The sequence below is a fragment of the Triticum aestivum genome, chromosome 1A, assembly GCF_018294505.1.
Source record: "Triticum aestivum cultivar Chinese Spring chromosome 1A, IWGSC CS RefSeq v2.1, whole genome shotgun sequence".
Lineage (NCBI taxonomy): Eukaryota > Viridiplantae > Streptophyta > Magnoliopsida > Poales > Poaceae > Triticum > Triticum aestivum.
The window spans coordinates 581710450-581736467 of NC_057794.1; the positions used below are offsets into that span (position 1 = coordinate 581710450).

The following is a 26018-nucleotide window of genomic DNA, read 5'->3' on the forward strand; positions in this document are numbered from 1 at the left end:
TCAAATCCAACGAGGAGCTAAAGGTAGAACAAATATTCTCTCAAGTTCTATCGACCACCGATACAACTCTACGCACGCTTGACGTTCGCTTTACCTAGAACAAGTATGAAACTAGAAGTACTTTGTAGGTGTTGTTGGATAGGTTTGCAAGAATATAAAGAGCACGTAAATAAAAGGTAGGGGCTGTTTAGGTAAAGACACAACTAAGTTAGTTTTAGTAAAGAGCTTTTTGTTACGAGAAAGTTATTTGTCCCTAGGCAATCGATAACTAGACCGGTAATCACTATTGCAATTTTATATGAGGGAGATGCATAAGCTAACATACTTTCTCTACTTGGATCATATGCACTTACGATTGGAACAGTAGCAAGCACCCGAAACTACTAAAGATCATTAAGGTAAAACCCAACCATAGCATTGAAGTATCAAGTCCTCTTTATCCCATACGTAAACAACCTACTTACTCGGGTCTGTGCTTCTGTCACTCATGCCACCCACCATAAGCAAATCATGAACATATTGCAAACCCTACAGCGGGAATCCCTCACGCTTGTGCGACACGGAGAGCACCATAGGACAGCACCAATAATAAAACATGCAACTCAAACCAATCACGATCATCAAATAACCCATAGGACAAAACGGATCTACTCAAACATCATAGGATAGCCATACATCATTGGGAAATAATATATAGCGTTGAGCACCATGTTTAAGTAGAGATTACAACGGGTAAAAGAGGGGTTACACCATTGCATAGAGGGGGGGGGGAGAGTTGGTGAAGATTGTGGTGATGATGATGGCCCCCGGCGGTGTTCCGGCGCCACCGAAAGAGAGGGGGAGAGAGCCCCCCTCCTTCTTCTTCTTCCTTGACCTCCTCCCTAGATGGGAGAAGGGTTTCCCCTCTGGTCCATGGCCTCCATGGCATGGGAGGGGCAAGAGCCCCTCCGAGATTGGATCTGTCTCTCTCTGTTTTTGCATTCTCAGATTCTTCCCTTTCACCGTTTCTTATATTCCCGGAGATCCGTAACTCCGATTGGGCTGAAATTTTAACACGATCTCTATCCGGATATTAGCTTTCTTGTGGAGAAAGAAGGGCATCAACCGCCTTACGGGGTGGCCACGAGGGTCAGGGGCGCGCCCCCTGCCTCGTGGGCCCCTCGAGCATCGTCTCGCGTGGAGTTTTCTTCCCAAAAATCATATGTATTCCAAAAAAATCTCTGTCAGTTTTTATTCCATTTGGACTCCATTTGATATGGATATTCTACGAAACAAAAAACATGCAACAAACAGGAACTGGCACTGGGCACTGGATCAATATGTTAGTCCCAAAAATAGTATAAAAGTTGCCAAGAGTATATGAAAGTTGTAGAATATTGGCATGGAACAATCAAAAATTGTAGATACGACAGAGACGTATCGGCATCCCCAAGCTTAATTCCTGCTCATCCTCGAGTAGGTAAATGATAAAAAAAGATAATTTTTGATGTGGAATGCTACCTAGCATAATCTTGATCACATATCTAATCATGGCATGAATATTAAAATACGAGTGATTCAAAGCAATAGTCTATCATTTGACATAAAAACAATAATACTTCAAGCCCACTAATAAAGCAATCATGTCTTTTCAAAATAACAAGGCCAAAGAAAGTTATCCGTACAAAATCATATAGTCTGGCTATGCTCCATCTTCACCACACAAAATATTCACATCATGCACAACCCCGACGACAAGCCAAGCAAGTGTTTCATACTTTTGACGTTCTCAAACCTTTTCAACTTTCACGCAATACATGAGCGTGAGCCGTGGACATAGCACTATAGGCGGAATAGAATGGTGGTTGTGGAGAAGACAAAAAGGAGAAGATAGTCTGTAACGCCCCAAACACAACCGCCGGTGGTCGTTACTCCTGGCAGGATCTAGACTGGCCTCACAGATCAATACTAGTCTTTTTTGCGCACTTTGTCCTCACTCATGTGCACCCGGGAGCAACTTCCCGATCGGTCACCCATCTTGACACTACTCCAAGCTAAGCACGCTTAACTTTGGAGTTCTGTCCAAATGGGCTCCCGGAAAAGAAGGAATTCCTTATTGATATGAGTAGTCTATCATCCCTAATAAGCCAGGCCATCACATACACCCCCACTCAGAGGAACCGACGTCCTCGTCGGGCCATAGGAACGTTCCCTCTTGGCACAAACGTCTGTGCTTCCAGTCCAGTACATGTGCCATGCCGTGTGCCACGACGGGTCACAAACGTCATGAACAACATGACCACGCACCTGTCCACAACCATCCGTGTAACCGCGAGGGTCGGCTCTGATACCAACTTGTAACGCCCCGGACACACCCGCCGGTGGTCGTTACTCCTGGAAGGATCTAGACTGGCCTCACAGATCAATACTAGTCTTTTCTGCGCACTTTGTCCTCACTCATGCGCACCCGGGAGCAACTTCCCGATCGGTCACCCATCCTGACACTACTCCAAGCTGAGCACGCTTAACTTTGGAGTTCTGTCCAAATGGGCTCCCGGAAAAGAAGGAATTCCTTATTGATATGAGTAGTCTATCATCCCTAATAAGCCAGCCATCACAGTCTCACATCAACTAGGCGTATCAACGGGCTATGGAGATGCCCATCAATAGATATCAATGTGAGTGAGTAGGGATTGCCATGCAACGAATGCACTAAGAGTTATAAGTGTATGAAAGCTCGGACTGAAAACTAAGTGGGTGTGCATCCAACTTGCTTGCTCATGAAGACCTCGGGCGTTTGAGGAAGCCCATCATCGGAATATACAAGCCAAGTTCTATAATGAAAATTCCCACTAGTATATGAAAGTGATAACTCAAGAGACTCTCTATATGAAGAACATGGTGCTACTTTGAAGCACAAGTGTGGTAAAAGGATAGTAACATTGGCCCTTCTCTCTTTTTCTCTTATTTTTTTTTATTTTTGGGCCTTCTCCTTTTTTTGGCCTTTCTCTCTTTTTTTCGTTCGGAGTCTCATCCCAACTTGTGGGGGAATCATAGTCTCCATCATCCTTTCCTCACTGGGGAAATGCTCTAATAATGATGATCATCACACTTTTATTTACTTACAACTCAATATTACAACTCGATATCTAGAACAAAGATATGACTCTATATGAATGCCTCCGGCAGTGTACCGGGATGTGCAATGATCTAGCGTAGCAATGACATCAAAAACGGACAAGCCATGAAAACATCATGCTAGCTATCTTACGATCATGCAAAGCAATATGACAATGATTGCTCAAGTCATGTATATGATGATGGAAGTTGCATGACAATATATCTCGGAATGGCTATGGGAATGCCATGATAGGTAGGTATGGTGGCTTTTTTTAGGAAGGTATATGGTGGGTTTAAGGTACCGGCGAAAGTTGTGCGGTACTAGAGAGGCTAGCAATGGTGGAAGGGTGAGAGTGCGTATAATCCATGGACTCAACATTGGTCATAAAGAACTCACATACTTATTGCAAAAATCTATTAGTCATCGAAACAAAGTACTACGCGCATGCTCCTAGGGGGATAGATTGGTAGGAAAAGACCATCGCTCGTCCCCAACCACCACTCATAAGGAAGACAATCAATAAATAAATCATGCTCCGACTTCGTTACATAACGGTTCACCATACATGCATGCTACGGGAATCACAAACCTCAACACAAGTATTTCTACTAATCCAAAACTACCCACTAGCATGACTCTAATATCACCATGTTTATATCGCAAAACTATTGCAAGGAATCAAACATATCATATTCAGTGATCTACAAGTTTTATGTAGGATTTTATGACTAACCATGTGAATGACCAATTCCTATCATCTCTCTAAATAGATATAAGTGAAGCAAGAGAGTTTAATTATTTCTACAAAAGATATGCCCATGCTCTAACAAATATAAGTGAAGCAAAAGAGCATTCTACAAATGGCGGTTTTCTATGTAAAGAGAAACAGGCAATCCAAACTTCAAATGATATAAGTGAAGCACATGAAGCATTCTATAAAGCCATACTCAGAAGATATAAGTGAAGTGCATAGAGCATTCTATAAATAAACCAAGGACTATCTCATACCAGCATGGTGCATAAAAGAAAAATCAAAACTAAATGCAAAAGACGCTCCAAGATTGCACATATCGCATGAACGAAACGAATCCGAAAACATACCGATACTTGTTGAAGAAAGAGGGGATGCCTTCCGGGGCATCCCCAAGCTTAGACACTTGAGTCTCCTTGAATATTTACTTGGGGTGCCTCGGGCACCCCCAAGCTTGAGCTCTTACCTCTCTTCCTTCTTCTCACATCAAGACCTTCTCGATCATCGAACACTTCATCCACACAAAACTTCAACAGAAAACTCGGTAAGATCCGTTAGTATAATAAAGCAAATCACTACTCTAAGTACTGTTGCGAACCAATTCATATTTTGTTTTTGCATTGTGTCTACTGTAATATAACTTTTCCATGGCTTAATCCACTGATATAAATCGTTAGTTTCATCAAAACAAGCAAACTATGCATCAAAAACAGAATCTGTCTAAAACAGAATAGTCTGTAACAATCTGAACATTCACCATACTTCTGATACTTCAAAAATTCTGCAAAAATTAGGAAAAATAAATTTTTTTTATAGAAAGACAGTTCAAAAATAAGTAGAACCATTTTACATTCCATCTAAAAATGTAAAATCGCGCACTACAGACAGAGTTTCTGTCCTGCACCGTACAAACCATCAAGCAAATGTAAACATCCTAAAGGCAAACCTTGGCACATTATTTTTATAATACAATGGAATTGTACAAGGGGATAATTATTTTTATTGAAAAGTTTCTGTAATCAAGATTGACAAAGTTGCCGTGAGCATGAACAAAGTTCAAGGAGCTCTCCCACTTCAACAATGCTTGTCTTTCTCACTTTCACTTTCCTTTTTGAAATTTTTTTGGGTTCCCATCTTTATTTTTGTTTTTTTAAAACTATATAAAATCACTCAACAGAAATAAATGACTCTCTAAAACTTCCGGGTTGTCTCCCTGGCAGCGCTTTCTTTAAAACCATTAAGCTAGGCATATAGTGCTTAAGTAATGGATCCACCCGGATCCCAAGGTATATCAAAGCCAATTTTAATTAACAATGATTTGTAATTTAATAGTGAGCACAAAGCAACATATATCATGTAACAACGAAGTCTAACTCTATTCCTATGCATTGGCATGTCATAAAAGAACAATTCATGCACACATAGTAAAGGCCAATGCATAGTATAAACAGTTTCTTGCAATTTTATTGTATTGGAAACATAAAGAGGCGGAGATGTAGTTCCTCTCTCATAATAATTGCAAGTGGGAGCAGCAAGCACATGCATATTATATTCATAAAAATCATCATGTGCAACGATAAAAGGCAACCCATCAATATAATCCTTAATAAGCACAAACTTCTCCGATATAGTGTAGTTTGGAGAATTCAAAAAGATAATAGGACTATCATGCGTGGGTGCAATAGCAACAGTTTCGTGTTTAACATAAGGAACTATAGCAAGTTCATCTTCATAAGCATAATTCATATTGGCATCTTGGCCACAAGCATAGCAAGCATCATCAAAAAGGGATATTTCAAAAGAATCAACGGGATCATAACAATCATCATAGCATTCATCCTTCGGTAAGCACAAAGGGAAATTAAACAATGTATGAGTTGAAGAGTTACTCTCATTAGAAGGTGGGCACGGGTAGCTAATCTGCTCTTCCTCCTTTTGTTCTTCGCTCTCCTCATCATCTTTTTCATCCAATGAGCTCACAGTTTCATCAATTTCTTCTTCCATAGACTCCTGCAAAATATTAGTCTCTTCTTGGACAGTGGAGACTTTCGCAATAAGTGCATCAATATAGGAATTGTATTCATAATTCTCATAGCAATATTTCAATATAGGAAATTTTTTAGGCCTATAAACATCATCATCAAAAGCTTCATACTTTTCAAACAAAGATTCAATTTCATAAGCACCCTTAAAAGCAACAAATTCTTCTATTTGTTCCACATCATAGTAATCATATATACCTCTAGCATAAGAAGCCAAGGTTTCATTATCATTAAATTTCATGAAAAGGGAAGGTGTGGAGCCTTCATCCTAGAGCAACAAGTATAATCATATCTCAACATAGTTGCCTAGCATACCACTTCAACATATAAATTTCATCCCATAATAGTTTCCCTTTTTGAGTCAAGCGATAATCCCTAAAGTATTCACGTTGATCCAACGTGTCTCCGATTACCAAATTGAATGGGGTTTTCTCTGGATTATGAAAGTAGTACATAATATCTGTCACATAACGAGCATCGAGGGTTTTAGGAGGTTCCTCATCTCCATGAGCAGCAAGTACACCTAATTTTTTTTGGTATTTCGTGTTCCATATCCATAACTAAAGATAAAGAACAACTAAGAACAGCAAATAAAAATTACTTAGTGATAAAGCAAACAAGCACACACGAGAATCTTCACCCCACGCTATTGCTCCCCGGCAACGGCGCCAGAAAAAGGTCTTGATAACCCACAAGTATAGGTGATCGCAACAGTTTTCGATAAGTAAGAGTGTCGAACCCAACGAGGAGCTAAAGGTAGAACAAATATTCTCTCAAGTTCTATCGACCACCGATACAACTCTACGCACGCTTGACGTTCGCTTTACCTAGAACAAGTATGAAACTAGAAGTACTTTGTAGGTGTTTTTGGATAGGTTTGCAAGAATATAAAGAGCACGTAAATAAAAGGTAGGGGCTGTTTAGGTAAAGACACAACTAAGTTAGTTTTAGTAAAGAGCTTTTTGTTACGAGAAAGTTATTTGTCCCTAGGCAATCGATAACTAGACCGGTAATCACTATTGCAATTTTATATGAGGGAGAGGCATAAGCTAACATACTTTCTCTACTTGGATCATATGCACTTATGATTGGAACTCTAGCAAGCATCCGCAACTACTAAAGATCATTAAGGTAAAACCCAACCATAGCATTGAAGTATCAAGTCCTCTTTATCCCATATGTAAACAACCTACTTACTTGGGTCTGTGCTTCTGTCACTCACGCCACCCACCATAAGCAAATCATGAACATATTGCAAACCCTACAGCGGGAATCCCTCACACTTGTGCGACATGGAGAGCACCATAGGACAGCACCAATAATAAAACATGCAACTCAAACCAATCACGATCATCAAATAACCCATAGGACAAAACAGATCTACTCAAACATCGTAGGATAGCCATACATCATCGGGAAATAATATATAGCGTTGAGCACCATGTTTAAGTAGAGATTACAACGGGTAAAAGAGGGGTTACACCATTCCATAGAGGGGGCAAGAGTTGGTGAAGATTGCGGTGATGATGATGGCCCTCGGCGGTGTTCCGGTGCTCCCGGAAGAGAGGGGGAGAGAGCCCCCCTCCTTCTTCTTCTTCCTTGATCTCCTCCTTAGATGGGAGAAGGGTTTCCCCTCTGGTCCATGGCCTCCATGGCATGGGAGGGGCGAGAGCCCCTCCGAGATTGGACCTGTCTCTCTGTCTCTCTCTGTTTCTGCGTTCTCAGATTCTTCCCTTTCACCGTTTCTTATATTCCCGGAGATCCGTAACTCCGATTGGGATGAAATTTTAACACGATCTCTATCCGGATATTAGCTTTCTTGCGGCGAAAGAAGGGCATCAACCGCCTTACGGGGTGGCCACGAGGGTCAGGGGCACGCCTGCCCCCCTGGGGCGCGCCCCTGCCTCGTGGGCCCCTCGAGCATCGTCTCGCGTGGAGTTTTCTTCCCAAAAATCATATATATTCTAAAAAAATCTCCTTCAGTTTTTATTCCGTTTGATATGGATATTCTGCGAAACAAAAAACATACAACAAACAAGAACTGGCACTGGGCACTGGATCAATATGTTAGTCCCAAAAATAGTATAAAAAGTTGCCAAAAGTATATGAAAGTTGTAGAATATTGGCATGGAACAATAAAAAAGTATAGATACGACGGAGACGTATCAGTGGCGGCGGCAGAAATAGTTCCAGCCCCGGCCAAGCACCATGTGCCCCTCGAAGTTCTGGACCTGCACCCAGAACACGCACCGCTTGTTCGCCGATAGCCTGACCACACGCGGGAGCCGCTTGATGAGATGCCAGGTGTTTATCACTTCCACGAACTTGCAAGGGACGGCGAGCATGGCGAGGTCCTCATTGTCCTTGATCTGCTGGTAGAAGCGTAGCGGCTCCCGGGCCCCCTCCTCACGGCCCTGCCTTGGAGATCGTCCCCTTGAACAAGGAGGGCTCATGAAGGCGATCCTGCCAGGCAGGTCTACCGTCCTAAGATACCTATTTGTGGGGATGAAATACTCGGTGCCCTCAGCTCCGGCCACCACCTGAGCTCCTCCACCCGTCACATCCCAGTCACCCTTCAATATCTTGTCAGTAAGATGACAAGTATTAGTGCACAAACTCTTTGCCAAATGCCACTTGTCAAATGCCATCAATCAGTTGCACTAGCACTACAGCAAATGGCACTGATCAGAGACATTTGACATTTGCAAGTCTCCTGATCAGTGCACAAACTCTTTGCCAAATTCCACTTATCAATGGCACTTGCTCTTGGGCAAATGCCACTGATCAGGAGACTTGCCCAACAACAAGTACCACTGATCAGTGGTAGTTTCCCATGAGCAAATACCACTGATCAGTGGCATTTGGTTTTCTGCAACTGTCACTCATCAATGCACTATCCTAAGCATGGAAACATCTAAAAAGAGGAACAACAAGTGCTACTCATCAATAGCACCCATGTGCACCCATTCACATTTGGCAGCATCCTAAAATGGTCCTACTACATGCACGTATAACAATCTAGAGCATGCAGTACAAACCCTAGCTTGAACATGTATAACAATCTAGAGCATGCAACATGAACAACAACATGAACATGATCCTAGCTTGAACATGAACATGCCATTTGCATGAACACATATCCTAGCATGACCCTTACCATGAACACAGATTCTAGCAAAGCACACTAGCATTGGGGATTCTAGCATGAACACAGATCCTAGGAAAGCACTAGAGCAGAAGAACATTAATTATCCTAGGACACACACAGTAGCAAACAAGAACAGATCGGACGGATTGGATTCGATTGGGATCGCATCCAATCGGATCTACTCGAATCCTATCTAATCCTATCGAATCCACTAAGTACTAGCACATGCCTAAGAAATAAACCCCTAATCTACATATACGAGCAAGCATTGGGGGGTTTAACTCACCGGAGCATGCGTAGTCGCAGAGAACCGAGGCCGGGGTGAAAACCCCGACGGGAAGGAGAGAGCTGGCGGAGCAGAGGATGAGCCGGCCCTGGCGAGGGCCTGCGGCATCGGCCCCGTGCTCATGGCCACGCGGAGGTCGAGGAGGACGGCGCGCCGACAGGAGAAAACCCTTGGACGAGGGTCAAGAAAACCCTCCTGCCCAATGGGGTCCCAAGAAGCGGCGGCTCCGTGGACGGCGCCGGCGCCGAGCCCAGGACCACAAGGTCCGGAATCGGCGGTGGAGCAGGCACGGACGGCACCGCATTGGCCGGCGCTCGTTGTGGCCGGCAGCAGATGGGGGACGGCGCTCACAGCGTTGACGCCAGGTCCCTGCCCGAGTTCTGCAGCCTAACCACCCATCACTCCTGGATGCTGGCGATGCGCTGATCGAAGGGAGTCAGAGGACGGTGCGGCGATGGGCGAGGCGGAGCCATCGGAGGAGAGGAGAGGGAGGGACGGTGAGGCGGAGAGGGAGCTTTGGAAACAGTGCGGGTGGGGCGGTGACATGAGAGTGGGGGGGGGGAGGGAGTTATGAGATGCCCCCTCCGTCTCCCGCACTGCCCGAGGCGTGCAATCCCCTCGCACGCGTGGCCGCGCCAAGCCAGGCTTTCCGCCGGGCCAGGCTCAGGCCTGCTTTAAGGTCTGTGCGGGCCACAAAACGCATACAGCCCAGGCAGCCAAACAGGCCACACACACATCCTGTGAGGCCTGGTTGGGCTGCATGCGGGCAACCAAACACACTCTTAGAGTATCTCCAACGGCCGCGCTATATGCAACGCACTAAAAACACGTTTGCAGTGTACGGAGCGCATGTTTTTGCGCGGCGATGTGTGTTTGCTCTAGCGGCCGCTGCAAATTTTAGGCCGCGCGAGCCACTCCAGCAGTCGCTGCAAAAAACTGCGCGCGCTCTCTCGCACAAACAACATATGCACTCCAAACAAATATAAAACAATATGCATAGATTAAAAATAGGTAAGAAAGACGATACATAGATAGTTCCACATAGCGTCATAGTTCATCTCATAGTATAGATAGATAAAAAAACGAGTCCAACACGATAAAACGCTATGGTGCAACTAGATAAAAAACTACGGTGCAATTAGAATCTACTCCGAGTCGTCCTCATGATCATCATTCTCGTTGGTGTCGTCCGAGGTATCGAACCACACGTCTTTCCAACGAGGATCGTCTCCTCCCAGAAGGCGTGCTCGTCGGCGACGTCTTGCGGGTAGCGCTGGCGCCACTCCGTCATGGCTCGCTCGTCCGCCTCGGTGATGAGGAGGCGGCGCTGCCGCCGACAGTGTTCCTCACAGTCCTGGTCTGTTATAAGACGAGGCGGAGGGGCGACGCGCTGCGCTTGCTCGCACGTCTAGATGTCGCGGAAGTTCATCTGCACGCGAGGCCTCTGGAGGCGCCACGCCGCCGCATCATACGCGCGGGCGGCTTCGTGCGCGGTCTCCAACGTGCCGAGGCCGAGGCAGACGTCGCCGCATCGAATCTCAGCGTAGAAGGCGCCGGAGGGGCGCTCGCGGACGAGGCGTAGAAGGCGTCGCCGCACCTAATTCTATGCTCTAGCATTCTGAGATCCTCTTTTAAGTCTGAGTTTCCAGGAGTTGATACTAGGTATCTTTCTTCTGAATATCTTGCCATTTCTTTGCCCACATGTGGCCCGGCACCCTTGTATAACAATTTTCATTGCAAAACTGCTCATAGGTGGCACTAGTGCAAAAACCCTCTATCGGTAGCGTGCCAAAAAAAAGACCATGAGTGACTTGTGGGTGGCACGCAATTAGTACCACGCCACTGCGTGCCGGAGGCAACACATCATTAGTATGCACAGTCCACTAATCATATTCCACATTAGTGGCGTGTGTAATACGTGGCTCCCATAGCTCTCTTCCCCATCGGAGCCATACTCCAAAATGGGGAACAACAAGACGAGTTCACCATTCCGACCAGCTGAGCAATCGGGCGAAAGAGGCAGGAGTCCGGTGAGAGCCTCAGATAACGCTGGGGGTGTCAGAAAGGTGCTGGATCCTGCAAGCATAGGAAGCCGACGTTATTGATGTCGAAGTAAAGGCTATTGTACGCCGGCAACGCGATTTTGGTCAGCAGGCATTAAGATGCCACACTGAGTCATCAGCGATGAAGTCCAACGTCCAAAATGAATGTATCATGCCGGAACCATATCTTGCCGTCGGTGATCGGTGAAGAAAAGCACATGAACCATAGCTCCGATCGGTGCTTTGTTGTACGGTGGGTGTCAACTATCGTGGGAATCTCCATGACATGAGATATAGGGGTGTGTATAAAAGAGCATAGAGACTAACGAATGATCAAATGGGTGTACGCAGCTATCAGCATCACTAGTACCGTGACAGATTAGTGGCCTGCTCCAATACACACATGCCACTAGTATTTTTTTCAGGCCAAAAAAATTCTGCCATGACAGCGAATTACATTTGATATATAAATACATAACCAAAGCATTACATAAATAAATTGATGCATCACATTCATACATGCATCCAAATACCTCTATTGCAATACAAAGCATTGCATTGAAATCCATTACATACGTGCATTCACATGCTGAAATTCTAAAACAAGAAGTGTATTAGTCAAGCAAACAAAATATCATATAGGGAGTTATGCAAGGTGATACATGTCTAGCTTGACGGCGGTGGCCCGGTCGTGTGCGGGTAGGAGGTCGAACTGTTAAAGATGTCGACAGTGAATCTATCATTAGCAAAGAGCAAAAATATCAACATAGAGACCAAACATATAGCAACACAGGAGCTTCCGGTTACAGTTGTAGTTCTTTCTCACAAACACATCATGTTCTCCCTCTGAAACATCTTCATTATTCCTTGCTTGAAAAACCGGTGAACCATAAGCATGTGACCCCGCAGGTTCGGTAAAGTGCATACATGACCCGGAACTCCTTCCGATCAATGACCAATAGCAGAACCATGGACGTCCATATTGACTCTACACTTATACAATTTCTTACGGAGTGAACCTTAGTTTCCTGTGAACAATCCCCTTTGTTTCGCGATACTTAACAGAACTCGAGGCGAGACTTATCAGTATCCTTGTGAAGAAACAACTTGATCATTATACCAAGTTATCCCTGTTATTAGTTTTGTTATAATTTTGTTTTCATATTCAGGCATCCCCGTGATCATTTCATATTGTGTCTTGCCAGACGATGATGGATATCATAATACTGAGAGGGCCCTAAGAATTCTCTCCATCATCTAAGAAGCAAATCCAGCAAGCTGCCATTATTATTTTTTTGCATGGTAATACGTGTCTCATTTATATCATGAAGATCATAGGACAAGCCACGTACAAACCAACCCAGCAAAACTGAAAAGACAAGAAAACGCTAGCCTTTGCACAAAGAAACAACAACCAAGAAGTAAAATTACAATCAAGACCGAAGAAACCTCTGAACTTGACAACAACGCCCGTCACACGCCTCTGGGACCACATAGCAGCTACCAAAGGAAAAATGACAGATCACCTTCACACATGATCTCGAAGCGGCTCCATCGCTGATAAGCACTTTTGCGGACCTCCAAGGTGGCTCACCAAAAGAGAAATCATTACCTTTGAATGAATCAAACCGGGGCAACACCTCGGACATGCCATCGAACTTCAGATCTGACACCCCCACATAACTAAGACGCCGGAGGAGAAAACCACATCTGCGAACCACGAGCCCAGCACATGATTCACCATCTTCCAAATGCCGCCGATGCAGACCACAATCTGCATCCGCTCCTAGACTACCTCCCAAGCTTCGCAAGCTGCCATTATTATCACCCTATTACGTGTAACATTTGACGAATCCCAAAGTATACCCGTCTAGCACGAAGGTATTTGATACTCTCATGGTGTAAGGAAGTGAGTATACATAAACATTTGTATGATGATACTTATCACTATTTGACGATGTGACATCAAAGTAATCCCTCCATTTCAGTATATAAGATGCACACTCTTTCCAAAATCCAATTTAATGTAAATTAGACTAATAGTGTATACTTTTGTGTCTTGAAAATTATGCCATTGAAAACTTCTTTTTAACACAAATTTAACGATATAATTTTTATCACACATAATCCTGATTTGGTATGTCTAATTTATGGTCAAAGTTGAATTTTGGCATGCATGCATGCCTTATTCATTGGAATGGAGGAAGTTAGTCATTAAGTTGGGTCTGTCCAACACCTATGTTCGATATCAATGTGTTCACTATTGTCAGCATCGTTGTTACTTTTGACAATGGCCAAAAATTAGGAAAGCAAGATCATCAACATACAAAGAGCTAGTTTTAGAGGCGACAAAAGGGATCTACTAGTGTTTATTATTTCACACATGCAACTGGATTTTTCTCTGAATCTTGTTTGTATCCAAAATCAAGAACCATTGCATATAGCACAAAAAATAAATATTAATTACAGGCACGGAAATAATAATATTTATTATTGCTTTTAGAGCATATTTCTAGTATTTTATGAGATTGAAGTATTTTAAGTAGTTACAAAATTAATTGAATATATTAGGCAAGTCAATATTATTTGAATTTTTTCCAAAGATAAAAGGCATACTTCTACTTGGGCCGGTAGATACCATTAAGAATAACTATGGGCTTCCACACAAACTTATAAAATCAGAAGAAAGGTGGGGGAGGGGGGGGGGGGGGGGGTTGGGGGTTCTAAGGCAAATCCTATTGGACGCTCATTACAAACAGTCGACCAAATGTGTAAGGGAGCTAACAGGCAAAACGAACTGGACCGGCCCGTTTAGTGCTAGGTAGACAGGAACCATGTTCCTGTTTTAGGATTTTCTTGCGATTCTTTAATTGTTTTATGTTTTTTACATGTTATTTTGTATTTTTATTTCTTTGAGAAAAAATAAAAATTGAAATTACTCTAGATTTGTTTGGATTTTTAAGAAAATTTGGGAAAATGTCAACCAATGTGAAAAAATATTCATGTTTTTCAAACAAAATGTTCACAAATTTTAAAAATGCTCGTGTTTTCAGAAGATTTTAACGAAAGTGAAAAAAGTATTAATTTGTTCCAAAAAAATCAATTTTGTTAAAAATATTCGTGCTTTCGGAAAATGTTCACTTTGCTTTGATTTTTTTTCAGGTCTAGAAACAAAGTTCATATATTTTAAATGGTTTGTGTTTTCAAAAGATATTTGAAATTTCAAATTATTTACATTATCACAAATCGGCTACCATCTAAAAGATGTTTTTTTTAACTGACAGAAAAACTCATGTGACAGCGATTTTGGGTTGTTACATGCGTACCGAAGAAAAACACCGCTTATGCGAATTGATGGTAATTTGGAGCAAAGAGCATCGTATAAAAGGTTGCGACCCCTATATATCGCTTAAAAGCGATTTCTATGGATGCACCAGGGCAGGGGACTTTGCATGCGTCTTGAGCTAGTGCACGTACGCATGGGTTTTCTTTCTTTTTATTCTTTCTCTATCTTTGAAAAGTTCTAAAGAATAATTTTGGAAAATTAGTTTATCTTACTTATTTTATATAAAAAGTTTGACATGCATTTAAAGTCGTTCACTGCTGATTAATAAATGTTCATCGGTTGTTGAATTTGTTTTCACCATATATAGGAAAATGCTCATCGTGCGTTCAAAAAATGTCTGCCATGTAGTTCAAAATGTTTGCCTTCTATTTTAAAAATGATCATCATGTGTTTCAAAATGTTCACAAGTTCAAATATATGTTAATGAAATTTTCAAAAAATGCTAATGAAAACAAAACAAATTGTTCATGTAATTTGCAAAAAAATTGGTACCATTCAGAAAAAATTGTTCATGTCAACGTGTTTGAAAATATTTTCATAACACTAAAAAACGTTCATTAAGTTTAACTACTTGGCAGACATTTTTGCAAATCACATGAACATAAAATTATAAAAAATATTTTCTTAATTTTTAATAAACACTTGTGAAATATTTTGTTTATTTTTGAAAAATTTTAATGATTTTTTAAATGTCCAATGTGTATTAATTATGTTCATGGCATAATGAAGAAATGTTGAATGTGCATTTTATAAATGTTCAATATATATTCAGATAAATGTTCAACATTGATTTAAAACATATTCAATGTGTATTGGAATGTTCAATCTATACATGCAAAATGTTGAACGTGTATTTCAAAAAGTTGACATGTACTTGAAAGTTGGAAAAAAATGAAACAAAGTAAATAAATAATCAAAAGTAAAAGGAAGAAGTGAAAAAAGAGAAGGGAAAAAGTAGAACTTAAAATGAATAGAAACACAGGAAATACAAATCCTAAAGAAAACTGAGAATTGTATTAAAAGCATGGAGAAAGATATATAAGAAAACTAGACGGCAAACTATACTTCTTTTAAAGGTAGGCAAACTAGACAAAAGGTTCCTAAAACCAGCCCCGCGCTCATGTGTAAGGTTCCTAAAACCGCTTGAATGGGCTGGCTGGTCACGACTGTTGCAGTAAGCGAGATATAGCTTCCACGAACATACAGAGAATAATCATTCATATCTCGTCCCCCTCGCGACTCTCTTCCCTGAGGGGGCGGCACCGCGCCACCCCGGGGAGTCCCCGTCCACACCGCCCTCAGACCTCCGCCTCCATCACCTCCCACTACCGTCGTCGTCGCTGATGACGCCGCGGGACGAAGCCCCTGTGGTGAGGCGGCGGCGGCGCAGTCCTCTGAAGGAAATATGCCCTAGAGGCAATAATAAAGTTATTATTTATTTCCTTATAAATGTTTATTATTCATGCTAGAATTGTATTAACCGGAAACATAACAAATGTGTGAATACATAGACAAACAGAGTGTCACTAGTATGCCTCTACTTGACTAGCTCGTTAATCAAAGATGGTTATGTTTCCTAACCATAGACATGAGTTGTCATTTGATTAACGGGGTCACATCATTAGGAGAATGATGTGATTGACTTGACCCATTCCGTTAGCTTAGAACTCGATCGTTTAGTATGTTGCTATCGCTTTCTTCATGACTTATACATGTTCCTATGACTATGAGATTATGCAACTCCCGTTTACCGGAGGAACACTTTGTGTGCTACCAAACATCACAACGTAACTGGGTAATTATAAAGGTGCTCTACAGATGTCTCCAAAGGTACTTGTTGGGTTGGCGTATTTCGAGATTAGGATTTGTCACTCCAATTGTCGGAGAGGTATCTCTGGGCCCTCTCGATAATGCACATCACTTAAGCCTGGCAAGCATTGCAACTAATGAGTTAGTTGCGGGATGATGTATTACAGAACGAGTAAAGAGACTTGCCGGTAACGAGATTGAACTAGGTATTGAGATACCGACGATCGAATCTCGGGCAAGTAACATACCGATGACAAAGGGAACAACGTATGTAGTTATGCAGTCTGACCGATAAAGATCTTCGTAGAATATGTGGGAGCCAACATGAGCATCCAGGTTCCGCTATTGGTTATTGACCGGAGACGTGTCTCGGTCATGTCTACATAGTTCTCGAACCCGTTGGGTCCGCACGCTTAAAGTTCGATGACGGTTATATTATGAGTTTATGTGTTTTGATATACCGAAGGAGTTCGGAGTCCCAGATGAGATCGGGGACATGACGAGGAATCTTGAAATGGTCGAGACGTAAAGATCGATATATTGGACGACTATATTCGGACATCGAAAAGGTTCCGAGGTATTCGGGTATTCTCGGGAGTACCGGGGAGTTACGGGAATTCGTATTGGGCCTTAATGGGCCATACAGGAAAGGAGAGAAAGGCCTCAAAGGGTGGCCGCACCCCTCCCCATGGGCTGGTCCGAATTGGACTAGGGAGGGGGGGGGGCGTCCCCTTCCTTTCTTCTCCTTTTCCCTTCCCTTTCCTTCTCTCCTACTGCTACTAGTTGGAAGGGATCCTAGTTCTACTAGGAAAGGGGGAATCCTACTCCCGGTGGGAGTAGGACTCCCCTAGGGCGCGCCATAGAGAGGGCCTGCCCCTCCCCTCCTCCACTCCTTTATATACGTGGCCAGGGGGCACCCCATAGACACAACAATTGATCTCTTGATCTCTTAGTCGTGTGCGGTGCCCCCCTCCACCATAATCCACCTCGATCATATCGTAGCGGTGCTTAGGCGATCCCTGCGTCGGTAGAACATCATCATCGTCACCACGCCGTCGTGCTGACGAAACTCTCCCTCAACACTCGGCTGGATCGGAGTTCAAGGGACGTCATCGAGTTGAACGTGTGCAGAACTCGGAGGTGCCGTGCGTTTGGTACTTGATCGGTCGGATTGTGAAGACGTACGACTACATCAACCGTGTTGTGCTAACGCTTCCGCTTTCGGAGGGTACGTGGACAACACTCTCCCCTCTCGTTGCTATGCATCACCATGATCTTGCGTGTGCGTAGGAAATTTTGAAATTACTACGTTCCCCAACATCCTCGGCTGGTGGTAACGCGTGGGGGTAGCGACGTCCATCTCCCTTTTCCTCCAACGGCAGTGCGCAGTAGGTTGGCGGTGGCCAGGAGATCTCCGGCGGCCGTTTGGCGGATGAGATTTTGCCCGTGATGAGATCTGATCTGGGCCCGAGGGGTTTTAATCGAGATCCACTGCGGCTGCGCCTCGTCTCGAAACCGGCAAGAGGAGATCCCACCTGGGTAATCTTAGCAGCACGAGGACGCCCGGGTCTCTTGGACCGGGCATGGTGGTGGTGGCTGCCTTCTCCACCGAAGGTGGTTGGCCAGACTGGTAGTGACGGATCTTGGATCCCACTATTAGCACCGGCGACGAGTTGGGGAGACATAGTAGCCAGTGAAAACCGAGCCGATTCCGGTCAAGGCGGGCGATGGCGGCGTCTACGTCGTTACCTTGATGAAGGCATCGTCAAGAAACTATCGTCAACCTACTCGTGCCGCTCCGGGAGAAATCCTAAGATCTTCGGATCGGATGATGGCGGTGTTGCGGTGCCGTGTTCCCTATTGGGGGTATCGTTTGTGGAGTGGCGCCGGATGGAAGAGGCGTGAGGTGGTGTGGCGTGCTTTCTCTCTCGTCGAAGACGGTGGGTCTCGGCAGCATGGAGCAACAGAATCTCACCAGTGGGCGTGGGATGATGGACGAGCGTAGGATGGTGGCGTTGTCTGGCGTCGTGGTGGCGTCGACGGCAGCTAGACTGGGCAAGGTAGATGCAGCAGTACATCATTGAAGATGGATTGGTGGCAGGTGGCTGCGGCGGCCTCATACCCGGCTGGCGTCCTGGTTGAGGAGTGCGCCGGACTGGTGGGTGCCCCATACCCGGCAGGCGTCTTGGTTGGGACATCAGGTCTTAGATGTTAGGTTTGGCTGCGAGGTCGGTTTGGTATTAGGCCCGGACTATTAGCATCCGTACATCAACTGGATAGGAGTAGCGGCAGATGTTGCCTAGACGGTAGCTTTAGTCTTACAGTTGTATGACTTTGTAAGATCTTGTGTGAATAATGAATAAAGTGGCTGCATGGATCGTCCATATGCAGAGGCCGGGGGTCCTCCTCCATTTAAAAAAACAATACATTTTTTAGGAAACTCGTGAAACGTAGGGTTCTACCCACTCGAGCTTTTGGTGTCAGCTCGAGCACGGAACGACTTGCCTGGAGACCCCCCCTGGGTAATCTTCGCGGCACGAGGATGCCCGGGTCTCTTGGCCTGGGCATGGTGGTGGTGGCTGCCTTCTCCACCGAAGGCGGTTGGCCAAGCTGGTAGTGACAGATCATGGATCCCACTATTAGCATCGGCGGCGAGTTGGGGAGACATAGTAGCCGGTGAAAACTGAGCCAACTCCGGCAATGGCGGGAGATGGCGGCGTCTACGTCGTTACCTTGATGAAGGCATCGTCAAGCAACTATCGTCAACCTGCTCTTGCCGTTCTGGGAGAAATCCTAAGACCTCCGGATCGGATGATGGCGGCGTTGCGGTGCCATGTTCCCTATTGGAGGCATCGTTTGTGGAGCGGTGCCGGATGGAAGAGGCGTGACGTGTTGTGGCGTGCCTTCTCCCGCGTCGACGACGGCGGGTCTCGGCGACATGGAGCAGCGGGATCTCGTCGGTTGGCGTGTGATGATGGACGAGCGCAGGATGGTGGCGTTGTCTGGCGTCGTGGTGGCGTTGACGGCAGCTGGACTGAGCAAGGTAGATGCAGCAGTACATCACTGAAGATGGATTGGTGGCAGGTGGTTGCAGCGGCCTCATACCCGGCTGGCGTCCTGGTTGAGGAGTGCCCCGTACTGGTGGGTGCCCCATACCCGGCAAGCGTCCTGGTTGGGACATCAGGTCTTAGATGTTAGGTTTGGTTGCGAGGTCGGTTTGGTATTAGGCCCAGACTATCAGCATCCGTACATCAACTGGATAGGAATAGCGGCAGATGTTGCCTAGACGGTGGGTTTAGTCTTACTGTTGTATGACTTTCTAAGGTCTTTTATGAATAATGAATGAAGTGGCTGCATGCATTGTACAGATGCAGAGGCCGGGGGTCCTCCTCCATTAAAAAAACAATACATTTTTTTAGGAAACTCGTGAAACGTAGGGTTCTACCCACTCGGGCTTTTGGTGTCAGCTCGAGCATGGAACGACTTGGCCTGGTGATCCCCCTGGGTAATCTTCGCGACACGAGGACGTCCGGGTCTCTTGGCCCGGGCATGGTGGTGGTGGCTGCCTTCTCCATCGAAGGCGGTTGCCCAAGCTGGTAGTGACGGATCTTGGATCCCACTATTAGCACTGGCGGCGAGTTGAGGAGACATAGTATCCGGTGAAAACCAAGCCAACTCCGGTCATGGCGGGCGATGGCGGCGTCTACGTTGTTACCTTGATGAAGGCATCATCAAGCAACTATCGTCAACCTGCTCGTGCCACTCCGGGAGAAATCCTAAAATCTCCGGATCGGATGATGGCGGCGTTGTGGTGCCGTGTTCCCTATTGGGGGCATCGTTTGTGGAGTGGCGCCGGATGGAAGAGGCGTGAGGTGGTGTGGCGTGCCTTCTCTCGCGTCGACGACGGCGGGTCTCGGCGGCATGGAGCAGCGGTATCTCGCCGGTGGGCGTGTGATGATGGACGAGCGCAGCATGGTGGTGTTGTCTGGCGTCGTGGTGGCGTCGACGGCAGTTGGACTGAGCAAGGTAGATGCAGCAGTACATTTCTGAAGATGGATTGGTGGCAGGTGGCTGCGGCGTCTTGGTTGAGGAGTGCGCCGGACTGGTGGGTGCCCCATACCCAGCAGAACCCTACGTTTCACGAGTTTCCTAGAAAAATGTATTGTTTTTTTAATGGAGGAGGACCCCCGGCCTCTGCATCTGTACAATACATGCAGCCACTTTATTCATTATTCACAAAAGACCTTACAAAGTCATACAACAGTAAGACTAAAGCCACTGTCTAGGCAACATCTTGATCGATCGATCTTCACTCCACGCCATCATCTTGATTGATCTTGATCAATCTGCGTTCCATTTGCGGGCTTTTGGTGTCAGCTCGAGCATGGAACGACTTGGCCAGGTGATCCCCCTGGGTAATCTTCGCGACACGAGGACGTCCGGGTCTCTTTGCCAGGGCATGGTGGTGGTGGCTGCCTTCTCCACCGAAGGCGGTTGGCCAAGCTAGTAGTGACGGATCTTGGATCCCACTATTAGCACTGGCAGCGAGTTGAGGAGACATAGTAGTCGGTGAAAACCAAGCCGACTCCGGTCATGGCGGGCGATGGCGGCGTCTACGTCGTTACCTTGATGAAGGCATCGTCAAGCAACTATCATCAACCTGCTCGTGCCACTCCGGGAGAAATCCTAAAATCTCCGGATCGGATGATGGCGGCGTTATGGTGCCGTGTTCCCTATTGGGGGCATCGTTTGTGGAGTGGCACCGGATGGAAGAGGCGTGAGGTGGTGTGGCGTGCCTTCTCTCGCGTCGACGACGGCGGGTCTCGGCGGCATGGAGCAGCGGTATCTCGCCGGTGGGCGTGTGATGATGGACGAGCGCGGGATGGTGGTGTTGTCTGGCGTCGTGGTGGCATCGACGGCAGTTAGACTGAGCAAGGTAGATGCAGCAGTACATTTCTGAAGATGGATTGGTGGCAGGTGGCTGCGGCGTCCTGGTTGAGGAGTGCGCCGGACTGGTGGGTGCCCCATATCCGGCAGGCGTCCTGGTTAGGACATCAGGTCTTAGATGTTAGGTTTGGCTGCGGGGTCTGTTTGGTATTAGACCCAGACTATCAGCATCCATACATCAACTGGATAAGAGTAGCGGCAGATGTTGTCTAGACGTGGCTTTAGTCTTACTGTTGTATGACTTTATAAGGTTTTGTGTGAATAATAAATGAAGTGGCTGCATGCATCGTTTAGATGCAAAGACCGGGATCCTCCTTCATTTAAAAAAAATACATTTTTTTAGGAGACTCGTGAAACGTAGAGTTCTATCCACTCGGGATTTTGATGTCAGCTCGAGCATGGGGGAAAGTATCTAGTGCTCCCAGGCCTAGGGTGCTCCCGGTGCTCCGATGCGAAAATCATTTTCTAAAATGCTGAAAAAATTCTGAAAAAATTCTGAAAAAATGCAGCGCATCGACGGAACATCGATGTCTCTTGTCACAAAATTTCAAATCAAAATTCGAAACATTGCTCGAGATACAAAAATGACAAATTTGACATCAATGTGATAATGGGCCAAAACTAAAGCCCAACTTATGTTATGTACAAAAATTAGTCATTTTTGTATCTCGAGCAATGTTTCGAATTTTGATTTAAAATTTTGTGACCAGAGACATCGATGTTCCGTCGATCTGCCGCATTTTTTTCAGAATTTTTTGAACATTTTAAAATGTTTTTCGGACATTTGGAGCACCGGGAGCACCCAAGTTTGGGAGCACTAGATATTTTCCCCGAGCATGGAACGACTTGGCCTGGAGAGCTCCTATAGGCCGCCTGTGTGTGTCCGATCGTTGCGACTTCGCTGAAGCTACGTGCACACGGGCCGGCCCAATCATCACGCCGTAAGCAAAATTTCAAAAAAAGAAGAACCGCATCCGTGGGAACGAACCTCCAACCTCATGCCGGATTTCAGTGAGGCTAGCCAGCCGAGTTAGCTACCTCGAACATTCTAAATAAAGCGCCCAGCTTAAAGTAGAAAGTAGAGTGGCAAATCCTTTTTTTAAACGTTCAACACTTTTATAATATACGTTGAACAAATTTTAAAATACAGTGGTTTTTGTAAAAGAAATGCTGAACAAATTTAAAATACTAAAATGGACATATTATAGTATATGTTGAACAATTTCTTAATATATGACGAAAAAAAATTTAAATACACAATGAACATTTCTTTAATATACGTTGAACAATCTAATAATATACAATTAACATTTTTTTAATACATGATGGACATTTTTATCTTGCAACGTGAACTATTTCATAATATACGCTGAACATTTTCTTAATACATTGAAGATTTTTGTAACACACGGGTGGGATTTTTATATAATACGCAATAATGAGAGGAACAGAAATAGAAAACAAAAAAATAAACGTAAAAGAAAGAAAATGAAACAAAAAAGGAGCCAAAACAGAAAAATAAAAAACCCGGAACAAAACAACTGAAAAACGGACAAAACAGTGAAAAAAACTGGAAGCAAAAAACCATAGAAGAAAAACGAAAAAAACCCCACAAGAAACAATGAAAAAACAACAGCGAACAAATCTGTACATGGGCCGGCCCAAGTGGAGACTTGCTTCAGCGAAGGCTCGTCCTTTTGACGCCTGCGGGCGTCAAATAGGATTTGCCCTTGGCCTGATAGGTGAGGAATCCGTGCTGACTTTGTTTCTTCGGCGCTGATGAGCCGTCTCCTCCTCATCCTTCTCGGCGCTGCATTGCCGATCCTCTTCTTCACTCCTTCAGGTGATCACGGAGACGTTTCATTCGGAGATATGTGTGTGTGTCTATATATATGGCGCAGGTGTAGTTTCGTGAATCGTGATAGTGATTGACGTTTGTTGCTACTGCATGCATCAGAGGGTGGCGAGGTGGGAGTGTGCTACGGGAGGGTGGCCACTGACCTGCCGGACCCGGCGTCCGTGGTGCAACTGCTCAAGAAAAACGGCATCACCATGGTGAGGATCTACGACACCGACCCGACGGTGCTGCGCTCGCTGGCCAACACCAACATCAAGGTGACGGTGGAGCTGACCAACGAGGAGCTGCCGCTCGCGGCGGCCGACCAAAACAATTTCGCGCTCCAGTGGGTGCAGAGCAACGTGAAGGCCTACTACCCGGCCACGCTCATCAATGGCGTGACGGTCGGGAACGAGGTGTTCAAAGAGGCTAGCCAACTAAACTCTCAGCTCGTCCCGGCCATGAAGAACGTGCAGGCGGCGTTGGCTAAACTGGGCATGGCGGACGCCGTCAAGGTGACAACGCCCATCGCGTTCGACGCGCTCAATCCGTCGTTCCCGCCGTCCGCGGGCACGTTCCGGGACGACATCGCGCTGTCGGTGATGAGCCCCATGGTCGACTTCTTGCAACAGACCGGGTCGTACCTCATGGTGAACTTCTATCCGTACCTCGCGTACCTGGCTACCCCAGGCATGTCCATTGACTACCTCTTGTTCCGCCCCAATAATGGCGTGCTTGACACTGGTAGCGGACAAACGTACTTCAGCCTCTTTGACGCCCAGCTGGACGCAGTCTACTATGCGATGGAGAAGCTTCCGTCCTCCAGCATGCACGTTGGGGGGATGAGGAAGCTCACGGCAGGAGGCGGAACCCCAGAGGTACACCATGGGGAGGAAGGACACCCAAACAAAGGCCACGGTGGAGTAGGAACCCCACAAAACGCCCAAGATTTCATGGCTGGTCTCACACACCAAGTGCTGCAGGGTAACTCTGGCACCGCGGCCGCAAATGGACACCGCCCGCTCACCGCCAGCGCCGTCCGCGGCACCCCGCACCGTCCCAACGCCGATCTCAACGTGTACATCTTCGCCCTCTTCAACGAGAACAACAAGCCCGAAGATGACCAGGACTTCGGGCTGTTCTACCCGAACCAGCAACCGGTGTACCCGAACCCGATCGACTTCGTTCATGGCGGCACCAGCGGCGGGCCCTTACAGCCAAGCTATTGCGTGGCGAACGCGGCGGTTGGGGATGCGGCATTGCAGGCGGCGCTGGACTTTGCGTGCGACAACAGGGATGGCAACAGGGCGGACTGCAGTGCCATCCAGCCAGGCCAGCCCTGCTTCGAGCCCGACACCAAGCTCGCGCACGCGTCCTACGCCTTCAACGACTATTACCAGAAGAACGGCCGGGTTAAAAGTGCATGCGACTTCAGCGGCGCCGGCACCATTGTCAACCAGGCACCATCAGGTGCGTGCGACCCGAGCCCGAGCTGGTGCGTGGTGAACGCGGCGGTGGGCGACACGCGGCTGCAGGCGGCCCTAGACTACGCCTGCGGCCCCGGTGCCGCGAACTGCACAGACATTCAGCCCGGAGCACGGTGCTTCGACCCCGACACCAAGGTCGCGCATGCGTCCTTCGCGTTCAACAGCTATTACCAGCTGCGTGGCAGGGCCACCGGAACGTGCGACTTCGCCGGCGCCGGTATTATTGTCCAGCAGGCACCAAGTAAGTTGGCTTCTGAATTTGTGATTCTTGTTTCAAGAAAAGGAAATGAACGTTTTGGTTTGTTAATGGTGATTTGTTCCACTCTTTACAGAGATCGGCAACTGCGTGCTGCCGTCAACGGCCATGAGGTGAAGAAACTAGCCAAGGCCAAGCTTTGCTATCTACTACGAGATTAAGCAATAATCCTGCGGATTATCCTCTGCTGTCAACAAAGTCTAGTTTTCAAATGTTAGTTTGGCTTGATCCTTTGAGAACGTTGCCTTTTTGTTCCCTTAGCCCTGCGTGGCCAGTTTCAGGGTTTTTTTTAGAAATTTCTGGCTTAGCTACTCTGGCATGGCCTCAACGCTGTAAACTGTCATGGCTTTGGCTTGCTCCATTTTAATAAAGGGTCTGATTATGTCATATTTAGATGTAAGTTAATATCTCATATCTTTTTTTAAGACTTTCTCGCCAGGCTTTATTTACATTGTCTTAACATTTACAGGTATAAAATTCAAATCTCCGGGGAGGCCTAACCAGACACGGCGGCTTAACCCGAGCGAAAGTGCATGCCTAGCGAGATTGTGAGCCTTAAAATCCGAGCTCCTAAACTCATGGACAAAATTACAAGCAATAAAAGCATTCGATCTCTATAATTTCATGTACAATTACTGCATGGTTTGATCTCTCTATAATACCTCACATCTAATACGACGACATCCGCAAAAGGTCAGCGCTGGACTAGCCCACCACGTCATTCTCTTATTTGTTTGTTTGTTTTTTTCCTTCGATCCAATTCTCGTACATGGCTTACTGACACTGGAGACAGAGGCTAGCGGGGCGGGCTAGCGGGGCGGCCCAATTACGTGTTTATTCTTTGGGCAGTGATAGGCGCCGGTAGTCCGGCCGAACGGTTGGGCCGGACTAGCCCCAGCCGCACGATACGCGGGTCCCAGACCATAGGATTTCACCCCCTCGCCCCCACCCCCACCTCGCGTCTCCT

The 26018-nt window shown here is 46.0% G+C and overlaps 1 protein-coding gene across 1 annotated transcript; it reads left to right on the forward strand.

The window, feature by feature from the left end:
* The first annotated feature begins 23250 nt into the window (after positions 1 to 23250).
* Positions 23251 to 25168, forward strand: LOC123055549 (glucan endo-1,3-beta-glucosidase 13-like). Its single transcript, XM_044479538.1, has 3 exons — positions 23251 to 23314; positions 23429 to 25036; positions 25128 to 25168. Exons 1-3 carry the CDS (start codon positions 23251 to 23253, stop codon positions 25166 to 25168), a joined length of 1713 nt encoding a protein of 570 aa, XP_044335473.1.
* Positions 25169 to 26018: the final 850 nt, after the last annotated feature.

What these genes read in the sequence shown, in the direction of transcription:
- LOC123055549 (XM_044479538.1), top strand. Translation starts at nt 23,251, where the DNA reads ATGAGCCGTCTCCTCCTCATCCTTCTCGGCGCTGCATTGCCGATCCTC. An exon ending in CCTCTTCTTCACTCCTTCAG is followed by an intron (nt 23,315 to 23,428) that starts GTGATCACGGAG and finishes TGCATGCATCAG; the next exon opens with AGGGTGGCGAGGTGGGAGTG. An exon ending in TATTGTCCAGCAGGCACCAA is followed by an intron (nt 25,037 to 25,127) that starts GTAAGTTGGCTT and finishes CACTCTTTACAG; the next exon opens with AGATCGGCAACTGCGTGCTG.